The sequence below is a fragment of the Cephus cinctus genome, unplaced genomic scaffold (genome assembly GCF_000341935.2).
Source record: "Cephus cinctus unplaced genomic scaffold, Ccin1 Ccin1_scaffold0091, whole genome shotgun sequence".
Lineage (NCBI taxonomy): Eukaryota > Metazoa > Arthropoda > Insecta > Hymenoptera > Cephidae > Cephus > Cephus cinctus.
Genome location: NW_014332830.1, coordinates 305,389 through 323,914, shown reverse-complemented (window position 1 = coordinate 323,914; position 18,526 = coordinate 305,389). Strand labels below are relative to the sequence as shown.

Below are 18,526 nucleotides of genomic sequence, written 5' to 3'. Positions count from 1 at the left end.
ATTTATTTACTGTACATGTGTGGATATTGATACGATTCTTAGGGAGCTTGCTCCAGGATCGAATAAAGTTCAATATACCATACTATTACAGATATTGATTTCTTGTTTTATTTTTTGGTCATGCTTCAAGCGTTTAGAAAACCCGTTGAAGATTCACTTTCTGTATCGTACAAAGTCATAAAGATAGACGCCATTAAGAAGCTCGTCGTTTAATAGAAATCTTGCCACGGCACAACTGCGACGTATAAATTCGTACTTTGCTCCCGTCCGATACTTTCTTTACCCAGATCTGTAAAGTGATCGTATAATCAATTTTATTTATTGCTCATTAAGTTCAATTATCAAGGAATCAATTAATAGTTCTCTGAAAAATCGCTTTGAAAGATCGAAGACAAAGCAGAAGTTATATAGGTAATTGTACATACAGAAATTTATTGTGGACGGAGTTTGATTTCATTGATCTTGTACAATATCAATAAATATAATTCAATAATTCTTCTAAGATCTAGTTATACTTACAGCTTCTGTTCCAATAGCAGATATATTTGCTGCGAATCTTGGAAGATCTTTGCCTTCTACATAAACTGATTGACCACGATGAAACCTAAACACACACATATATATATACAGGTAAATATAATATTGTGTATTCAAGCTGATTTATTTGGCAAAATTCCTTCTAAAAAATTTTTCAATCTTACCATCTTCTTTCATATAAAAGCTTTCCATCTTCTATTCGGGTTTCAACCAATGGTACATCCAAAGGAGGTGGAATGTGTTGAGTAGGTAAATTAACCGCACTATATGGCGGTACCACCGCTGGAGAAAAATAAGTCGACAATTATTGTATCACTTTTTTGAATGGATATGTGCTGTCAGTGAATAGTCAAGATATCCTATGAATCCTTTTCGAAGTACCTGACTTTCTCATTGTTGTGAGAACTTTGCCACGACTTATAGCTTTCAAGTCACTGTCTATCTCTTTTTCATCTAACAAATAATTCACTTGTGCTGGTGGTGGCTTTCGTCGCTTTTCTACTTTTTCAGGAACAGGATCGTTTGGTCGCCGTCGTAATTTTCTTGTCATTACAGGCTTCACCTAAACATTTTGTCAATAATTAATATATTGAGATACTGACAAGGTTTAAACGTTTATGTAATTGTAAGAACCTCCATTGAATCTCCAGTTAATTCCATAGTGTGTCTGTCAGATTCAATCATTTTTCGTTTCTCTTCCATATCAGTCAAGAGATTCTCTTTTAAATCTATCTTTTTTTCTTCAAATTCCTTTACTGCAGCTTTTTTCTCTAAAATATAGTCTCTTTCTACCCAATCGGTGAGATAATCTCTGTATATTATATTTAACCTGAGCCTAAGAAATAGAAAAATATTTATACTCACTCTACAAAGCATTATATGTATTAAATATTTTACATTACAAACAAACCTTTCTTTGTACTGGACTTCTAATCTCTTAAGTTTACGATTATATTCAGGATGTGTTCCATCCTTTAATTGTTGCAACTGTTTCTTTAAACTGGCAAGCTTATCCTGGTAAACCCTAAAGATACCACAGAAACAAATTAAATAATGGTTGTATTTTTTTCTTTGCAAACGTACTTACTGTTCTTTTATTTCTGTGTATTCCTCGGATTTGCCCATATCTGTCTCACTGGCTTCTTCAGTATCTAAATCATAGTTTTTTATTTTTTAATTATGTTATGATGATTCAAATGTGTGTTCAATTCACATGAAACTACTCTCAGGCTACCTTCATCGCTCTCATCCTGATCATCAACTTCCCGATCCTCTTCCAAATATTCGTCGTTATCATCATCCATCTCATAATCATCCTGACCATAAGGAGCCGAAAATGGTGAGCCCTGATACGACATTCTCAACAATAAAATAATTTCACAATCCCGCGTACATCAGACCTACTTATATTTTATGCATTTCTAATTCTGACACAGAACCTTCCTTCCTCTCCTATAGCAGAGATGAGTATAGAGCACTATAAGGGCTCAAGGGCCGAGATGTGATGGATTAATAAAGAATGTGCAAAACCACGTTTACTAAATCTGAAATATCTATATATATATCTAGACAGCGATGTACCTCGCGCGACGGTCCGATCACCAATCCACTATAAGGAGATGCACAACGCTACGGTTTTAGGCAGAGATGAATAGGGAGATGCACAACGCTACGATTTTCGGCGATACAAAAATCGTGGCGCTAAATCATAGCGGCGAGTCCGGAAGTAGGATTTTGTGATAATCGCCTCTGTCGATAATGCATATCCCGTCGTAGCCGAGCTGAAAGTGATCACGAACGGGTAGCCTGGCGGGCAGAGATTCTCGACAACTTACAACAGATTCCCAGAGCAACCCTTAGAAAGAGGCCGCTTATCAGATATTGCCTAAATATTTTTTTTTTATAATCTTAAATTCAAATGTACAGCTGGATAAGATTTACTAAGACAAAAGCCAGCACCTTACGCCTGCCTGCGTTAAGGAGTGCAGCGATGCGGTGCTAGCTGCCACCATTATTTAACAATAGTTCCAAGTGGAACTGTGGTCTCAACATTGAGTACTAGAGAGAACTAATTCAGAACTGTTTGAAGCACAATATGAAAACAACACTGAAATCAGCTCCTTATGCATGCCTGCACTGAAGCATATGGTGCGACTAGTATCATTAATAGGGATTTTACCAATGTTACGTAGCAGAACTATCGTTAAAACCTATCAGAAACTTTAGAACTCCTCGAGAACTATTCAAAAAGCCTATTGTTGAAACATTTTTTTAGGCTTTTTAAATAGTTCTCAAGGAGTTCTATAGTTCCTGATAGGTTTTAACAATCGTTCTGCTACGCAACATCGGTAAAATATGTATTAAATATGCTGGTGGCATCATACGCTTTAGTGCAGGCAGGCATGAGTTGCTTGCTTTTGTCATATTAAACTTACCGAGCTTACACTGTGCGATCGAATTTAGGATTGCAAAGAAAAAAAGTATTTAAGCTATATCCGATGAGCTGTCTCGTTCTACGTGTTGCTTTGGGAACCAGCAATAAGTAGCGGAGGACTCTGCCCGCTAAGCTTAGCCGACAGTGAGTCTCCGCTACTCACCGCTGGTTTCCAAAGTAACGTTTCGAATGTATGCATTACAGAGTGCCCTAGAAAATCTGGCCCTTGTAAGAATAAGAATTTCAAGCTGGATACGAACTCCATCCCTTTATATATCAGGTAGTCAATTTTTCAACGAGATGCATCCTCTGCCGTTTGCGCACTTTCCAATTTTTCATTTTTTCACTTCAATCATTCGTAACATAGGTTGTTTTAGTAAACAGGAAAGTGTAATAGGACAAAGGAATGAATAATGTACGCAAGAGACTGTGTGAAGTAAGGGCGTCTTGATTTTACTAATGTTTATTAATAAACATGTGTGTTTTCCTCGTATAGATTACTCGATAATTCATTATAATATAATATCTGTCGTCGCAATCATCGATAGAGAGTTTATATCGTTATTTACACTAGTCGGTATAAAATGCGAGTTCGAGATTAAATCACACCACTATGTCTTGCTCGGACACTATCTGTCATCGATTAATAATTATCAATGCTTGTACTCGGGAAAATGCGAAGGGGGCAGTAGGGCAGTATTTTCATTATCACTAGTGTTGTTGTTGCTGCTGCTTGTGGTTGTCGAAGAGGTGATGATGTCGTTGGTTGAGACTGTTGCGGTGGTAGTGGTGATGACGCCGATGGTATTCTTGATGATGTTGTTGATGGTTGTTGCTTCTGTCGTCGTCGAAGTTGTAGCTGTTATTAACCCATCGGAAGAACCATTACTCATTATGGTACAATCTATGTTAATGTTGTTGTCGTCTAACAGTGGGACATGATGATTTTTCTTTTTCGGAACGTTAGGCAAGCGACGATGATTCGTGTCGACGATGATCCTTTCAACAACGAGGCTATCGGGTTCCTGGGATTGAGCAGTAGCGGCCTCCGTTTGCGAGTCCTGGCCGCTTTCGGAATGAGGCGGTGATGGATAGTAGCCTCGCTGCAGCTGCGACAATGGTTCGCACTGTCGTTGCTGGTGCTGCTGCACCTGCTGCGTCGCAGTCACGGGTGGCGGTTGCTGCGGCGGTCTGTGCTGCACGCCCTCTTCATTTTCACTCGTCCACCGGGCTAATTGTTGTTGAGCTTGAATAAATGCATCACTAGAAAACAACAAGAATGATACCAGCCCGTCGGGTCTAGGACACCGGTGCTAATACATGTGTTTATCTATTCTCGCACCTGCCCATCGGCCCGAGAAGGAGATACGTCGACCGTAGAGAACATTTTATATTTCTTGTCCCTTTTAGCAAAATCTCTAGGAACTTCAAAGAGGTATCTCGTGCCATTCAGATTCCTCGTATGCAAGTAGCAAGGAATATTGGATACCAATTTGAGAATTCGATTAAACCCGACGTTCAGCATAAAAGACAAGATCAAGAATGATCAGAGATAAACGCGAGGGTCCTTCAATTATTATATTTCTAATGAGGATACCTTTCGCTATCGGGCGTCTCGCCACGATTAGTTGAGCCTCTGTCAGGATCGGCAGTTTCGTAGATACCTTCTTCCTCGTGCAACTGATGAGCATGTTGATGAGCGTGTTGATGAGTACCGTAGGGACTACGGGCAGTTGGTTGACGATATCGTCCGTAGACGAATCGTGAGTCATCATCCCGACCACGGCTGCATCTTCGACTTCTGCTTAACGAGACGTAATCCACAGATCACAAAATTCCCATCGATTGATCAACCTCCCAAGAAAAACTCACCCTTGGGAAGACTCGCTGCAAACGGAGGAGTCTATTCTATAATGTCGATCACCATCGATCTCAGATATTCGAATGTCCTCCGAGCCGCTGGGACTCATGTGACGCGCGGAATGATGCTCTAGCTGCCTTATGAGGTCTTCCAGGTTCCTGATGCGGATGGGGCCACAGGACGGTGGCACGTCTTCATCGTCCTCGTCGTCCTGATTATCAGTGTTATCCTGGCCATCCTTGGGGTAGACATCCGGATAGCCGCACTCCACCAAGGACTTATGAAGCGCATCTTCGCTGAGAAGATTGCTGCTACCGGATGGAGTCGAGGCCAAGCCCCGGTGCGTTGCTGCATTACGGAGTGCCTCGATGATATTCTCGTGGTACCCGTTCAGACTGTTCAGGGTACGCTCCATTTCCGATATCGTACCTCCGGCTATACCTGCTGACGAGAAGGCATTCTGCATTAGACTAATTATCGACCTATGATATCCTTATAGGGAACCGCGGCTTTAACCACTATTCTGGCATTACAATACCGTAACCACCGTGTTTCTTTAAAATTCCCTTCTCAGGCAACTTTGTCAGACTGTTTGGTGGCAGATCAATGAAAGACACAACCTCCTCGGCTCCCGTACCTCCGTCTTCCTCGTCCACGCCCATCCTCTTCATCTGCGGTTTGTGCTCCCTGCAATTATTAGGTTGTCACTCAATTTTCAAAAGAGAGAAAAAACGAGAGGTACGCTCCTTGTTTTTGGGACAAATTTTTACAAAAATTCTATTTCATCAAAAGATACCTGGGTGTAGGCAAGATCTCTGCGATTATTTGCTCTGTTTCGATTATTTTTTTTTAAAACAAATTCTTCGTAAATAACTGAGTTTAATTGTTCAAAATGTATGCTATATGTGAAATTTATAATTTTTTTCTTGTTTTCCAGATAGTCATTGCTGTTTATTAAATACAGTTTAATTGGGAGAGTATGAGATTGCATGCAGTAATCAGATCCAATAGGTCGTGTATGATACTGCCGAAATCAATGCAAATTTGCATAATTAATTGAATAAAGCATTCACTACATTCTGTTATTAAAGTTGTTGGAATTCAATGGAAATTTTCTGTAGATTGCTGCAGCTGCAGGGATCAATATTTGGCGACTTTACATGCGCGCAAATCCCAATGCTGTTGAACATAAGCAAATGCATAGAAAATCCTTGTAAGACATTCATACGAGCATGCAAAATTTGCCATTTCGCCGATACATCGAAGATAAACAATTGACTCCTCGGCGAATGCAAATAAGGAAGTCATGATGGTCATATCACAGGAGCTACAATCGATACAGTATCTGCTAATCATGATTGATTTAAAGCGTCAAATTGGCATGCACGATTCTAGCACAAAGTGTCCCTGGTCTTGTCGGTGAGCTAGAAAATTGAAAGCAGTTCGACTTTGGTTTGACCACAGCGAGTGTGTTTTTCATGTGCGATATAATTAACGCATTACTCTCTCGTATGTGGCAGAATCTTAGTGACGCTTAAAAAATTTAACAAGTAAATAGGGTATGCTAAAATTCGTTAAAAAAAAAATCATCAAACAAAACATCAAACAAAAGTGAAAGGTGTCTTATCGATTGAATGAAAAATTAAGCCTGATAAAGAAAAGACAATACTACGTGATCACGCGAGAGAAAAAAGACAATTAGAAAATAAAAAGAAACATTCAAAATTCTTTTTCTTCTTATACCCATAATTAACCAAGGGTACGAATATTTTCCTGGTGTTTGATTCAAAAAATTGTCCAGTACAATCGAACTACGCAAGTCAATTCGAACATTGTATTGATGAAAATAATGGCTTCCATAGGACTGTACCCAATAATGCTTTATTTGATTATTGAGAATAGATTATTCGCGAGACAGCGAGACAGCGAGTCAGCCATAAAAGTGTTAACGACTCGACACAGAGACTTACTTGAGTCGTGTCCCGTCTGCGGTGGCGACGTTATTCAGGGGTCGAAACAGCACGCGCTGGGTCTCGCCGCGGCTAGAAATATACTAATGTAGGCATGCCGCGAGTATTTCTTTTCTAATATCGAAATTTTCGAGTTACTTTATAATGTCGCAGGGCTGAAGCATTTCGGCGAGTTAGCGACTCGAAGAAAAGATCCGGACTGTATCGAGTTAAAAAATTCTAAGCGCGATAGAAAACTATATATTGTGCATACTCATTGCGAAAAGAATATAGGCTCTCTTCCGATTTAATTTAGTACACGTAAGTATAATAAGTGCCTATATTTACAAGGATTATTTCCTCGATTTAAGCTACCAATTTTTCAAGCGTACTAATGTGATAAGTAAAATTAAAGCACTATTGCTCCTTACGTTTATTGTGTATACGTGTCTACGATAGGATCCATTTGCTATATGGATTCGTTTCAGATGAATCTGTGTCTCTCAAATTTTCAATGCGTATAATTACCAGCGATTATTTTTCTAGAGATCATGATTCGAATAATTATTTTTGAAAAATCCTTTTTTTAGAAAATGACCATTTTTAATATACAATTCAAATTGTTTTTACGTTCTTTCCTTGTATTTTTTTTTTTTTTTTTGAGGGGTTTTGCAGGAATGATTCTGATTTTCCAAGTTTTTTGTAAATTTAAAAAAAAGATACGGGCTAATGGATCGTACCTGTAAGACGGCATGCTGCCGAATGTCAAGATCTTGTTGACGCTATCGAGAGCGGCGACTTCCGGATGATGATTTCCGGAAGCCCCGCCGTAGCTTTTCTGCGCCGGCTTCTTCGAGTATGGCGCATCGTATTTCTGCACAGTGCTCTTCTTTCTGCGAAAATCCATAAGAGTTAATCGAATGTGTCGGCGTTCAAAAGACAACTGACAATAAAGCGCATGCACTATAGGGCTAACGAGCTGTAATGGAGGCCAATTAATTTCATTTCACTTAATTTTCCTAACACATTTTTCTTGCTCTTTTATTTCTTTCGTCAAAGCTGACCATAGCTGGACCTTCGACCTGATACGGGATTTGCGTACGTGCTTGGGACTTGGTGACACGTTGGATGAAAGATTGCCATAGTGAAATATTTTTTGAAAATTCATTCATTTCTTTTTTTTTTTTTTTTCTATAATCATTACAACATTGGCATCACTTTGAGGGATAATAATGAATCTCATCCAACGATTCTGCACGCTTCGAACTCAAAGTGGAAATAAACGATAGTCATCTCGTGTCAATTACTGGGTCAATTGGCCCTGTAATTAATGCCCGACGTAAATGACTATCGCGGGGAATTGCATGCAAGAGAAATAAAATCATTGAAAATATTGAGATCAGTATGCCAATCCCGTAATCAGTTTATGATCTACAGCCAGTCATTGGTTAGATATTTATATTAAAGATTCATTAATTTCTTAGCTAATTGTTCGGTTTATTTGTTAATGGGGCTATTATCAAAGCTCGCATGCGATAAAACGTAAAGAATAACCACCAGTCGATAGTGTTTACAATCCCTGATGTCGCCAGTTTATTTTAGGCCTTGTTTCTTTTTTCCCCGAGGAGCTCATCACTCGCAGACTCTCGCTGCCGCGACGGTACGTGGGTTGCACGGTAAATCGAAATTCACGGTACGCGTGTTTAAGAAAATAATATAACGAGACTCGTTTTCTTCGATTCAATGAAATTACGTCGGCTTTGCCAAAATCGATTGTCCAATTGAAGTTTACGCACAATTGGCAAATGCGGAGGTGTTCGAAAAATATGACTGATAATCGACGAGACAAAAAATAAAATATCGAGATAAAAAATATTTTTAAAAAATTGAAATACCCATAAGCACCTAAATGAGAGTGAAACACGATTAAAACCCTAAATACATATGACTGTTATTTTTATGTGGCCGTTAATTAAATGATCAGAATTAATTATCGAAATTTTAATAGCAACGTTAACAAGTACTTGTAACAACAGTTATGCAGTAATTGCTCGACCATCGATTCGCATGCTTTCAAAATATTTTTTCGACAAGAACACATACTACGGTTAGAACATGGAAAATTTATTAGTAGACAGGAGTACAATAAAAAACGGCACAATAAACGATTAGTAATAATTGTCATGAAGTATGAAAAATCATAAAATTTATCCTGCAAATTATGTCACATATATATAGAACGCGATCGGAAGATTCTAAAAATAACACAAAAAATATTCTACTCGTTTCAACATTTGAGCGGAAAAAAATTCTTTCGCGATTCCCGCGTCATTAATACTCCCAATGAAAATAAAAACTTCGTCAACTCTGGCACCGCAGGCTATAAAATATATTTAAAAAAAAAGGCGAAAAATATTCTTCTCACGAGAAAAAAAAATTGTCGCGTTAAAAACACGTGTATCTCACGTGGTATTATCACTGGACAGCAACAGCGTATAGGACGGATATAATTGAAAAAAAGAAACCAGCTAGGCAATCCAAGGAAACCGCAACAATGAAGAAAAAGTAAAAAATTTGGAAACGAGGTGGACACATGGTAAGAGAATTCTAAAAACGTAACAAACATAATTCAACGGCTCGAAACGTGAAAGTCTATTGTATGCTGATAAATATATATAGATATGAAGATGAGCCAAAAGTCAAACTATAATACATGGATAATCAGTGTGCAAGATAAAACATATAACGAAAGGGGGGTTCAAGGGTAGAAGATATAAAATGAATTATTAAAGATTCTCCAATAGATAATAAAAAGACATAAAGGATACAAAAAAATTCTATGTGTATGTATCTGCACACTAACCTGAGACAGAGGGAGAAGTTTTTATGTACTACGACTGACCTGTAGCAGAGAGCCATCAGAGCAAATACTACGAAAACACCCCCTACCACCGACATGAGCATACCAACTAAAAAAATAGTGTTTGAGCCGTGGTAGTTCTCTGCGACAGAGAAACCAGTTGTTGTTGTATAGTTTATTATTAAGTTTTTATATTTTTTTTATATACGCATACGTATGTATACATACATATACGTAGTTGTATATAAATAAAAAAAATTTATTTGAATTTTTATTTTTTATTATTTTTTTTGTTTTGGTTTTTTTTTTGGTCGTGTCGTGCGATAGAGAACGGTGTTTCGCCGACCCGGTGATATTTTGCGGTTGCCGAGAGCGTCCCACAGCATGCAGACAGACAGAGATGAACAGCAGTGACAGTCAGAAACAGACAAGAAACAGAGAAGCCGTCAGCACATTTATATTACAGTACACACCATCGAGAGATTTAGCGACTGCTTTACGCTTACTGTTTACGAGTTAGATGAATGATATCTCTTTCTTTATTTGCTTTCATTCTGAGTATGCAATTGCCAATTATTTACTTTACTTTCATCGAACATTAGCTAGTTTCAATTGGATTAACGAGAAAGAGACGTTACGAAATACCAACAATTCGTATAAGACTGTGAACTCGAGTAACGAGTATGTATAATGGCTTTTATTGCCCGGACCTATGGGACTCCTTCAAAGTGGACCACATCTCTGTATACATTTATCTTACGACTCTGGAAACGCTCGCTCTTCGCCCGAAGATCGACGCCAATTTCCGATTTCATAATAAAGCATCCTCGCGATTTATTCTTATACCGACGAGATGGGAATAAAGTTAAACTTTTTTTTTTTTTTTTTTTTTTTTTTTTTTTTTTAATATATTTAACTCGTATATTTTAACTCGTATGATTTTTCTTCTAAGTATTTCTAATGTATTGTCACAACTGATCACAACAATGTCACGACATTTGAAAAAGAGACGTTAGACACTATTGTTATTCTTATTCGCAATGGTACATTTTTCGGCTGTATATTTGATAGTTTTTTCTTTTTTTCACGATTCGCGTCTCAATAGATCTCTTAGGGCTTCTAGGGCATACGAGCAGCTGGCACATTGGCGCAACCATAACACTCGTAACAAATTTCCTAGCAGACTCATCGTACAGGTACTTGGTCCCGATATATCAGGGCATATATCAGGTACATTGCGTGAAATTTTTGTTTAAAAAATAATTATGCCTACCAATCGAGACGAGTACCAGTCAATTTAGTATGAGCGAAATTATGCCACGAGCACACGGAGCATAGTCAAGAACAGGAGCGTAAAGACATAGAGATGCCAAAATATATTGACCCCCGTAAGAACTATAGAAGGGGTAATTACATTTTGGCACAGACATATTTTATATCTAGATATACCGAGTGTCCTTGAAACTAACTTTGAATACTATATACAATAGATGATATATATCTTCTAATATTTGTTGATTCCCAAAGTTCTATTAAAATATCAATTATGGTCATACAAGACATAATTTTTCAAGAGCGATATAAAATGTGCATGCTTTTCGTTTCAAAAACACCCTGCACATATTAATATGTATATGTATAATGTATATATATATGAAAACATCGATCAAGTAGGCTAAGACGACTGAATTCCGAGCATTGATGGCCGCGTGCTATGCCTCCTCATCATCATCATCATCATCATCGTCATCATCATTATTATCATCCAGCTAGGCACGAATTTTACTTTAACAACGACAGTGCGGCGAGCCCAGCCCGCTTCTACGAAATTGCCTACTGTACCTGTAGCAAAGAGCCATTAGAGCAAAAGAAATGAAGACCGCTTTCACGACAATCACCAGGATAAAAACCAGGGTTAAGGTGCTAAGATTTGTGTTTTGATCACGACCTGAAAATCATCAGAGCTTTTCTCGGTTCTCTTTCGCCCCTTCATTAGTCAATCGTTCCGATTGGAGACCAGGAGTATTTAGTACTTACATTAGTGCAATTGATTGAGGCATTAACGTCAACACGCAAATACGATAATATGACTTGCGATTAATATTTTCGTTATATAAGAATGACGTTATTAATGATAATTAATGATAATTCGTTTTAGATCAATATCATTACACCGGATCTCTAATCGCGAGGATCTTACAAACTATTGCTATTATGTGGATGTTGCAAGAATGTGTAATATATTGAGAGAATATAATTATGTGCACAGCTGATGGTATGCGCCTGTTAGCGATGTCCTGAAAATGGACACGATCGATACGCCGGAGTAACCATTTTTTTTTCTTAATTTATTTTTGATTTTTTTTTCTTCGACCTTGCTTTGTTCTAGCAGGTTAATTCGGATACGAAAGGATATAGAGGATATCCCTTGGACGTTTCTTTTGTAAATCTTAGCATATCTATATTATTGTGTCTGCTGGTGAAACTTACCGTAGGGGGTTATTTTCTTCCCTATTTTACTGTCTAGGTCAGATTTACCGGGCAATGCCGTGCTGGATGTTGTCGGTCCCGTTGTTGGGATATCCTGTTGTATAGAACAATCAGGTCCGCTCCAGCCAATATCACAATGGCACTTATTTGCGTTAGTGCACACCTGTCGAAATTTATTTTTTTTAGTTACATAACGATTTCCTATTTACTCGGTTAAAACTTTAATTAATTAGAGACGACAAGTCGATTAATTAAAATTGTACAGATACAATTTTTTAAATGGGTTTTTTCATAATTGTTTATCTGGTTATTATGTAGATACGTGGACTCACCCCATTTCCCGAGCACTCATTGTTGTTGTGATTGCTCGGACACTTTCCTTGGTCTACGTGTGGAAAGAGACTGGTGCATGTCTGATTGACACAGATCTATTAAGAAGAATATATGTATACGCAAAGGAAGACAGTTTCCAAGCACAATATTTTCTTTTGATTTTATTACTTGGAAACTTACCAGATTGTCACCACATGAGGTACCATCGCGTACCAAACCCATTCCTGGCATTTCGGATCCCTCTACCGTTCCACTTGTAGTTCTGTTACAAAAATTAAATCAATAAAACAATCAGTCATGGTTGTGATTTCAGCTATTAACTTTTGTACAATTTTTTTTAGTACTCACTTGCATTCATATTCCTGTCCCTTTGCGGTAATGACGGTTTTCGATATCACTTGATTCACACCACTGATAACCGGTTCCTTGCTTCCCATTTGACATTGAAGTGAGCCGCACTTGACATTTCTACACAAAAAAAATGTAATATTATTTAACACGTCTATATAATTTTCTGTAAGAAATTATATTATAATGTCCTTCACGTACTCCGTTTCGCACTTGATAAAATGTCCCGATGTGTCTGTACCGCAATGGCCATTGATGGCTCCTTTAGAATTGAACTCTTCAAAGCATTGCTTGACAGCAGCAATACCGCCGTAACCCCAGACCTGCTCGCACTGTAAATCCAGTGCTGGACAGACACCATTGAAACAGAATCCTTCGTTGTTCGAGCATGGACTTCCATTTTTCTTGTAAACATCTACCGGACATTGCCCGGTTTCGCCGGAACAGACTTCCGGCAAGTCGCATTCATTTGTAGACTCGCGACAGATAACACCGTGGACGCGTAACTGCAAAGTAACAAAGTAATCAATTTGAGAGTACTCAAAGATTTATTGTGAAAATAATAAAGAATATATATTACCTTGCAATCGTTACAACAGGGTCCCGTAGCACATTCCGCTTCAGAAACCAGTCTGCAAGTTATTGGATCGCAGCAGGGATCTATAACCTGACATTCTTCTATAGTGCCACAATCACATTCTTCGCCATCGTCAATTACCCTGTTTCCGCAAGATCGCCTAACTTCCACCTAATAATAATAAAACCATACAAAAAATTATGCGATTCGCAGAAAATGAAATGACCGATTCTCCTTACCTCATTAGGTTTATTGAATAGGCATAGGCCGTGACCACCCTTTAACGCGTCTGTATAGTCGTTCTTGCTGCACTCGGAAAATTTATACGGTTGGACGTTTTCCAATCCGACGATGGATTTGGCCATAATGCAACCGTGCCAATCACGGCAGCATTCGCCTCCTGAAAAAGATACGTGCTAATAAGCCAATCGGCTAATCGGATCGTCATCTCGTTTTTAAGTTAGCTCGATTATCGATACCAATTCTCTAACGAACTTTCAACTTACTTCCGTCATCGTGATTCATGCCAATATTGTGACCTATCATGTGTGCCATTGTACCAGCCAATAGATGTGGTTCGTAAGTATTTAGATCAACACTAATTCCAACTGAACGACGAGTGCACAAAGTCTCTGGCATAGCCATACCCGACTCGTCTCCCTTAAAATTTTCACCTCTGCAATGTAAACAGTATTTATGAAATTTTCAAATTCCTTCAAGTATCCCCTAAGATGATTTATTTAGTTGCCACACTGACAGACTTACGTGAGCAATTGAATTGTATCCTGAGACATTTGAAACATCTTTCGCTGACTGTAATCATTAAAATTCTGCAAAGCACGACCAATGTCGTCTCTGTCGATGGCCGCCTGATTGCCACCCTGCCACGTTTCGATATAGACCACCGACACTCTGGTGTTGAGCGTGCGAAAATACTAATCAAACAGAGACAATAATTAAATTTATATGATTTACGTATTATTGCGCTACAATCGAGCTGAACTATATATATATATATATATTTACCAGATCAGCGATGTTGGCCACTTGAATCGCATCGTGAATCACTTCCGTTCTGGTGCTACCGTTTCTTTTGTCGAACTGAAACATCACCCGGTTATCGCATTATTGTTGTGCACAACAATCAATTGATTAATTGTGCTAATAAGCGTTATCTCTGTACAAGTACCATGGCCTTGTCGATGACAATGGCAGTTTCAATATATTTCGTGGCTTCGCGTACGTCTCGTTTATAACGAGCGGCAATACTCTCTTCGGAAAAACCCAAAACGTGCTTCTGTCGACGATTTTTTAATCGCCACTCCATTGACTGACTATTGGCACAACCCTTGCTTGCCTTTGTTCGAGCCTCAAATATAACGTGAGGATGTTTCTGCTAAAAAAGAGGCATGCATATAGTTTACATCCTTTGACAATGTTGAAAAAATCTTTAAAGGAATTCGCATTGTTATAGGGAGACTTGCTAGGAGTTCCCCGTTGTGATTGAGATTATTTATTTATTCGAAATATTACGTGATAGGAGTGTGACTGACCGACAGATCTCCGCCGTAAAAAGGATGGATCACAAAGGTCTCGTTGCCTAAATGAATGACTCCGCTGACTCCGTTGCACGTGTGGAAAGCTGCACTTGCACCGGGATAATCCTTTACTGTGCCGTGATAGTAACAGTGCTCGATTTCCTGTAAAATTATCACAATCATTTCATGTAATTAACGATCATCCTTGATCACGCCGATTAAAAGATAAATATCGATCTTAACGCCGTCGTTAATAGCATCACCTGTTTTGAAATTTGTTCGGCGCCACTTGGCAGGAAGCCTTTCTGACTCAAATTTGGAGCTAAAAGTTGCCTGGAATCATTAAGAACACGTGTTACTCAATAACGGCTGATTATCGTAACTAATAATGGACGCCGATACGCTTCTGTATAGTTACTACTTAACGGCTATAATAATAATGCTAATTTATTTTAAGTAATATTGTAAGTGCAAGGCTTACGTATTCAGTTCTAAGTCTAAACGAAATTTATGATTAAAGGCCTTGATGAGGAGGGACGTTCGATGAAAATGTTTCCCTGTCTGCAACGAGACAATAATTTCTTGTTTTATTTATGTTCGTATAAAGGAAAATAATATGCAGCAGAAAAAAAAGACATTCAATTTCTACTTACTCTTGATCTTCCTCGTGCACTCTGATAGCCGTCCCCGTAGCTTTGTGAAAACTGCAAATATAACGAATAAATAAAGAAATCTAATAATGACAATTAATTATATTTATTTGATCAGTCAGTGGTCGTAATCACCTTCGGGAATCCAGCTTCTCTTGTGGAGATCCCCATTTTCTCGTGATGCCGCAACTGCACCGGATAGATAATCTGATAGTAATGGCCTCCAATGTTGGTCACTAGCTCCTGGTTTTGCCGATACTCGCGAAGTAATCTTTCGACCTCGCCTGAAAGTTCTCCACACTCTCACGTTCTTTTCTCGATGGTAAATCAAAATGATAAATAAAAATGAGCAACTATTGGGGAACTCGGCAATAATCTGCGCTGTTAAGTCGATCGAGTGAAATCATCTGACGGAAACGTGCAAACGAATAATTCAAGCAGAAAACCGTAATACGTAATGCGCGAGAAAATAAATATCTTGAATAATAAATGGAATTGAAAGCGCAGATCTACATTTGCCATCATATTAATAAATGGGAAAATATAAAACAATAGATAGCACTGTTAATAAATTACACGGTATTAATAAATTACTGATTAATGCAATACGAAAAAAACGTTTCTGTCAGGCGAACAATTATTGAAAATAATAAAAAATAATCTGTTGAATGATTGATGGGGGAATTAAAGAGAATCCAATATGTGAAAGTCGTCGCAAAGAGATTCGAAAGCGAATAAAAATTTCGTCGACTGACATCAGCGATTAAAGGGTCGTATGGTAAAAATAATAATGTAATAGTCAATCTATGAAATTGGGTGATCAATTCTCTTTTTCTTTTATTTTTCCTCTCTCTTCCTCATTTCGCCCATCGACTGCAACGTGGAGAATAGAATCGTAGCTAAGCGAGCTATTCGTCATCGTCTTATGGACGCTGAAACGAAACTGCGAATCTTAAGATAGAAAAAGAATAAATGTATTTTCCATTCTTTGTATATCATTGAGCTGCCACATTAATCACTCAGTTGGCCCAGTGTCCTAGCGAATAACGCTGGCATGCTTTGCTTTCTGATCGATCTACTCCCAATGATAATGTTGTTCGCCGTGAATAGCCTACAGCAGAGTCTTTCAAACCAGCTCGGTCCTATACCATTCATCCGTGAACTTTTGCCAATTTTCGGACAATTCGTATTTCAACGAATGACGGCTCAATGACGTCCGCGTAGTATCAATATCTCCTCTATTTTTAATATCCAATTGAATACGGATATCGATAAGTAACAAACTGCACAGGCATGATATACGCCTTAGTTCGGAGCATCGAATCAAATATAAATAACGTTCTACTGTGAAAATTGGGTGGAGCTATTTTGTTGATGTCGGCAGATAAAGTGGCGAGTAGGGTAATTCCTGCGTTTACTACCCTCGCGGGAGTGGTCGAGGGTGTAGGAATATTTATGGCTTGTGCGAGTAATTTTATCGACTATAAGGTGCAGTAATTGCTGGATGAGAGAGAAAGAGGAAAGTGTGAAGGGTATAAATGACAGTGGTCAATATCGTGACGTAATCTGACTTACCAGCAGGAGTTTCCTCATTCCACATGGACTCATCTAAAGTATAGTCGACTTCTGAAACAAATAAATAGAATAGGCACGTTGAAGAAGCGAAGAGTTCAGGGGAACTGTGGTAGATGGCGGTGAGGGGGAGAAACTAAAGGCGAACTCGTAATGGCGCGCGCGACACTGACAACAAGGACTTATTTGCATCGCTCAAAACTGCTGTCAATGGGAACCTTTCAGCCGTTTGTTAAAGTCGATACGTGGAAAATCGTCAAAGAGGTCGTATCGGCAGCCTTCCGTTGGGTTATCAAAGTGCGACAGGCTTTCAAGGTGTGTTTCCATTTCCGTGAAATTCATGAAACAGACGAGGTTGACTCTCCATTGGCCCAGTTTTGCGTCAGCGAAAACAGCCAGGCCAGGCTTCGGGCTGGGGGCTGTCCTGGCCCTTGGAAACGCCTTTTTCACACGGGTATTGTATGTACGCCGCTTAAAAAGGCGTCTTGACTTCTTTTATGTCGATAATTATACCAGCTTCTGGCACATAGCTAATTTTCAAAATACTTTGAAACGCTCTTTGGCGTTTTCTATCCGTGTTAAGGTGCATTCTAAATTCATGGGATATTTACGAAAGAGCGAGGATCGTGGCGGCGCATTATATGATACAGCCGTAAGTAGCTCCTCTCGTATGCCAAGTGTTAATCGAATCGAATAGCACATATATATTTAAGCTCACGTGACAGTGCCCACGTGAAGTCACGTGCCCGTGTACAGACACTGTTCGGAAGTGAAGATAATAAAATTTGAATTTCCCGGTAAAAGCGGTACACGATCGTTGAGAATGCAAATGAAGGAGAAAAAGAAAACGTTCAGTCGTACTACGAAGCATTCTATAAGAAGGAAAGATGATAACCTATTTTTGCGGTAGAATCGATAAGTGTCATTTTAAGCTAAATTTATTATCTGTTCCGTCGTAGTACGAGTTCTCCCGTAAAGGGTGTCATAATAAAATTCAAAGCGATTTTAACTTGGGGCCTAGATGCGCCAGTTTAAAAGGGTTCGGCCTGTTCCAGTCACGTCGCAGACGCAAACGCAGACGTAGAGACGGCATTGCATCCCGTACATCTCGCAGGTGCAGGGCGTGGTACCTTGTCAGCAATATCGATTACAAACCCGGGCGGTTGCGCATTCACGTCGACACGTGGACGCAGCCAGACTAAATTTGCGTTGCCCTATATTTTAGATCCGCACTCATCTGCCTCTCAAAGATTGATTGCTTTTCCCAGCGAGCGAGCTCCCAGCCCCCTGAGGCCTCGAGGTCCTATCCCTGTCCTACCACCCTCATGAGTCCAAATATCTCTGGCGACCATACCTACTCTACCCCCCCCCCCCCCC

At 39.0% G+C, this 18,526-nt stretch overlaps 2 protein-coding genes across 3 annotated transcripts in view; both read right to left on the bottom strand.

Annotated features, from left to right (window-relative positions):
• Positions 1–85: 85 nt before the first annotated feature.
• Positions 86–2,022, bottom strand: LOC107273437 (sin3 histone deacetylase corepressor complex component SDS3). 2 transcript variants are annotated; one of them, XM_015751634.2, is made up of 9 exons: positions 1,942–2,022; positions 1,772–1,883; positions 1,625–1,688; positions 1,448–1,561; positions 1,171–1,372; positions 919–1,099; positions 702–819; positions 520–604; positions 86–289 (listed from the first exon to the last, which is right to left on the bottom strand). In XM_015751634.2, the coding sequence occupies exons 2-9, from the start codon at positions 1,839–1,841 to the stop codon at positions 194–196; spliced, it is 930 nt and encodes a 309-aa protein (XP_015607120.1). In that variant the 5' UTR covers positions 1,842–1,883; positions 1,942–2,022; the 3' UTR covers positions 86–193. The 2 variants fall into 2 exon arrangements, with proteins under 2 accessions (XP_015607120.1, XP_015607111.1); XM_015751625.2 differs by having other exon boundaries at positions 1,772–2,017.
• Positions 2,023–3,403: 1,381 nt separating this feature from the next.
• Positions 3,404–18,526, bottom strand: part of LOC107273705 (disintegrin and metalloproteinase domain-containing protein 19) — a 22,445-nt gene continuing 7,322 nt past the window's right edge. The window contains exons 2-25 of the mRNA XM_015752170.2: positions 17,153–17,203; positions 15,713–15,861; positions 15,581–15,631; positions 15,409–15,488; positions 15,191–15,260; positions 14,943–15,089; positions 14,579–14,785; positions 14,416–14,490; positions 14,155–14,324; positions 13,896–14,065; positions 13,629–13,789; positions 13,393–13,560; positions 13,014–13,318; positions 12,813–12,932; positions 12,645–12,726; positions 12,464–12,559; positions 12,132–12,294; positions 9,645–9,783; positions 7,522–7,674; positions 6,803–6,874; positions 5,371–5,519; positions 4,844–5,273; positions 4,569–4,772; positions 3,404–4,234 (exon numbers count right to left, since the gene is read on the bottom strand). Coding sequence (XP_015607656.1) covers positions 3,625–4,234; positions 4,569–4,772; positions 4,844–5,273; positions 5,371–5,519; positions 6,803–6,874; positions 7,522–7,674; positions 9,645–9,783; positions 12,132–12,294; positions 12,464–12,559; positions 12,645–12,726; positions 12,813–12,932; positions 13,014–13,318; positions 13,393–13,560; positions 13,629–13,789; positions 13,896–14,065; positions 14,155–14,324; positions 14,416–14,490; positions 14,579–14,785; positions 14,943–15,089; positions 15,191–15,260; positions 15,409–15,488; positions 15,581–15,631; positions 15,713–15,861; positions 17,153–17,203 — 4,022 coding nt within the window. The 3' untranslated portion in view covers positions 3,404–3,624. The remainder of the gene's footprint in view (positions 4,235–4,568; positions 4,773–4,843; positions 5,274–5,370; positions 5,520–6,802; positions 6,875–7,521; positions 7,675–9,644; positions 9,784–12,131; positions 12,295–12,463; positions 12,560–12,644; positions 12,727–12,812; positions 12,933–13,013; positions 13,319–13,392; positions 13,561–13,628; positions 13,790–13,895; positions 14,066–14,154; positions 14,325–14,415; positions 14,491–14,578; positions 14,786–14,942; positions 15,090–15,190; positions 15,261–15,408; positions 15,489–15,580; positions 15,632–15,712; positions 15,862–17,152; positions 17,204–18,526) is intronic.

What these genes read in the sequence shown, in the direction of transcription:
- LOC107273437 (XM_015751625.2), bottom strand. Translation starts at nt 1,895, where the DNA reads ATGTCGTATCAGGGCTCACCATTTTCGGCTCCTTATGGTCAGGATGAT. An exon ending in TCAGGATGAGAGCGATGAAG is followed by an intron (nt 1,689 to 1,771) that starts GTAGCCTGAGAG and finishes ACTATGATTTAG; the next exon opens with ATACTGAAGAAGCCAGTGAG. An exon ending in CTGCTATTGGAACAGAAGCT is followed by an intron (nt 290 to 519) that starts GTAAGTATAACT and finishes ATCACTTTACAG; the next exon opens with ATCTGGGTAAAGAAAGTATC.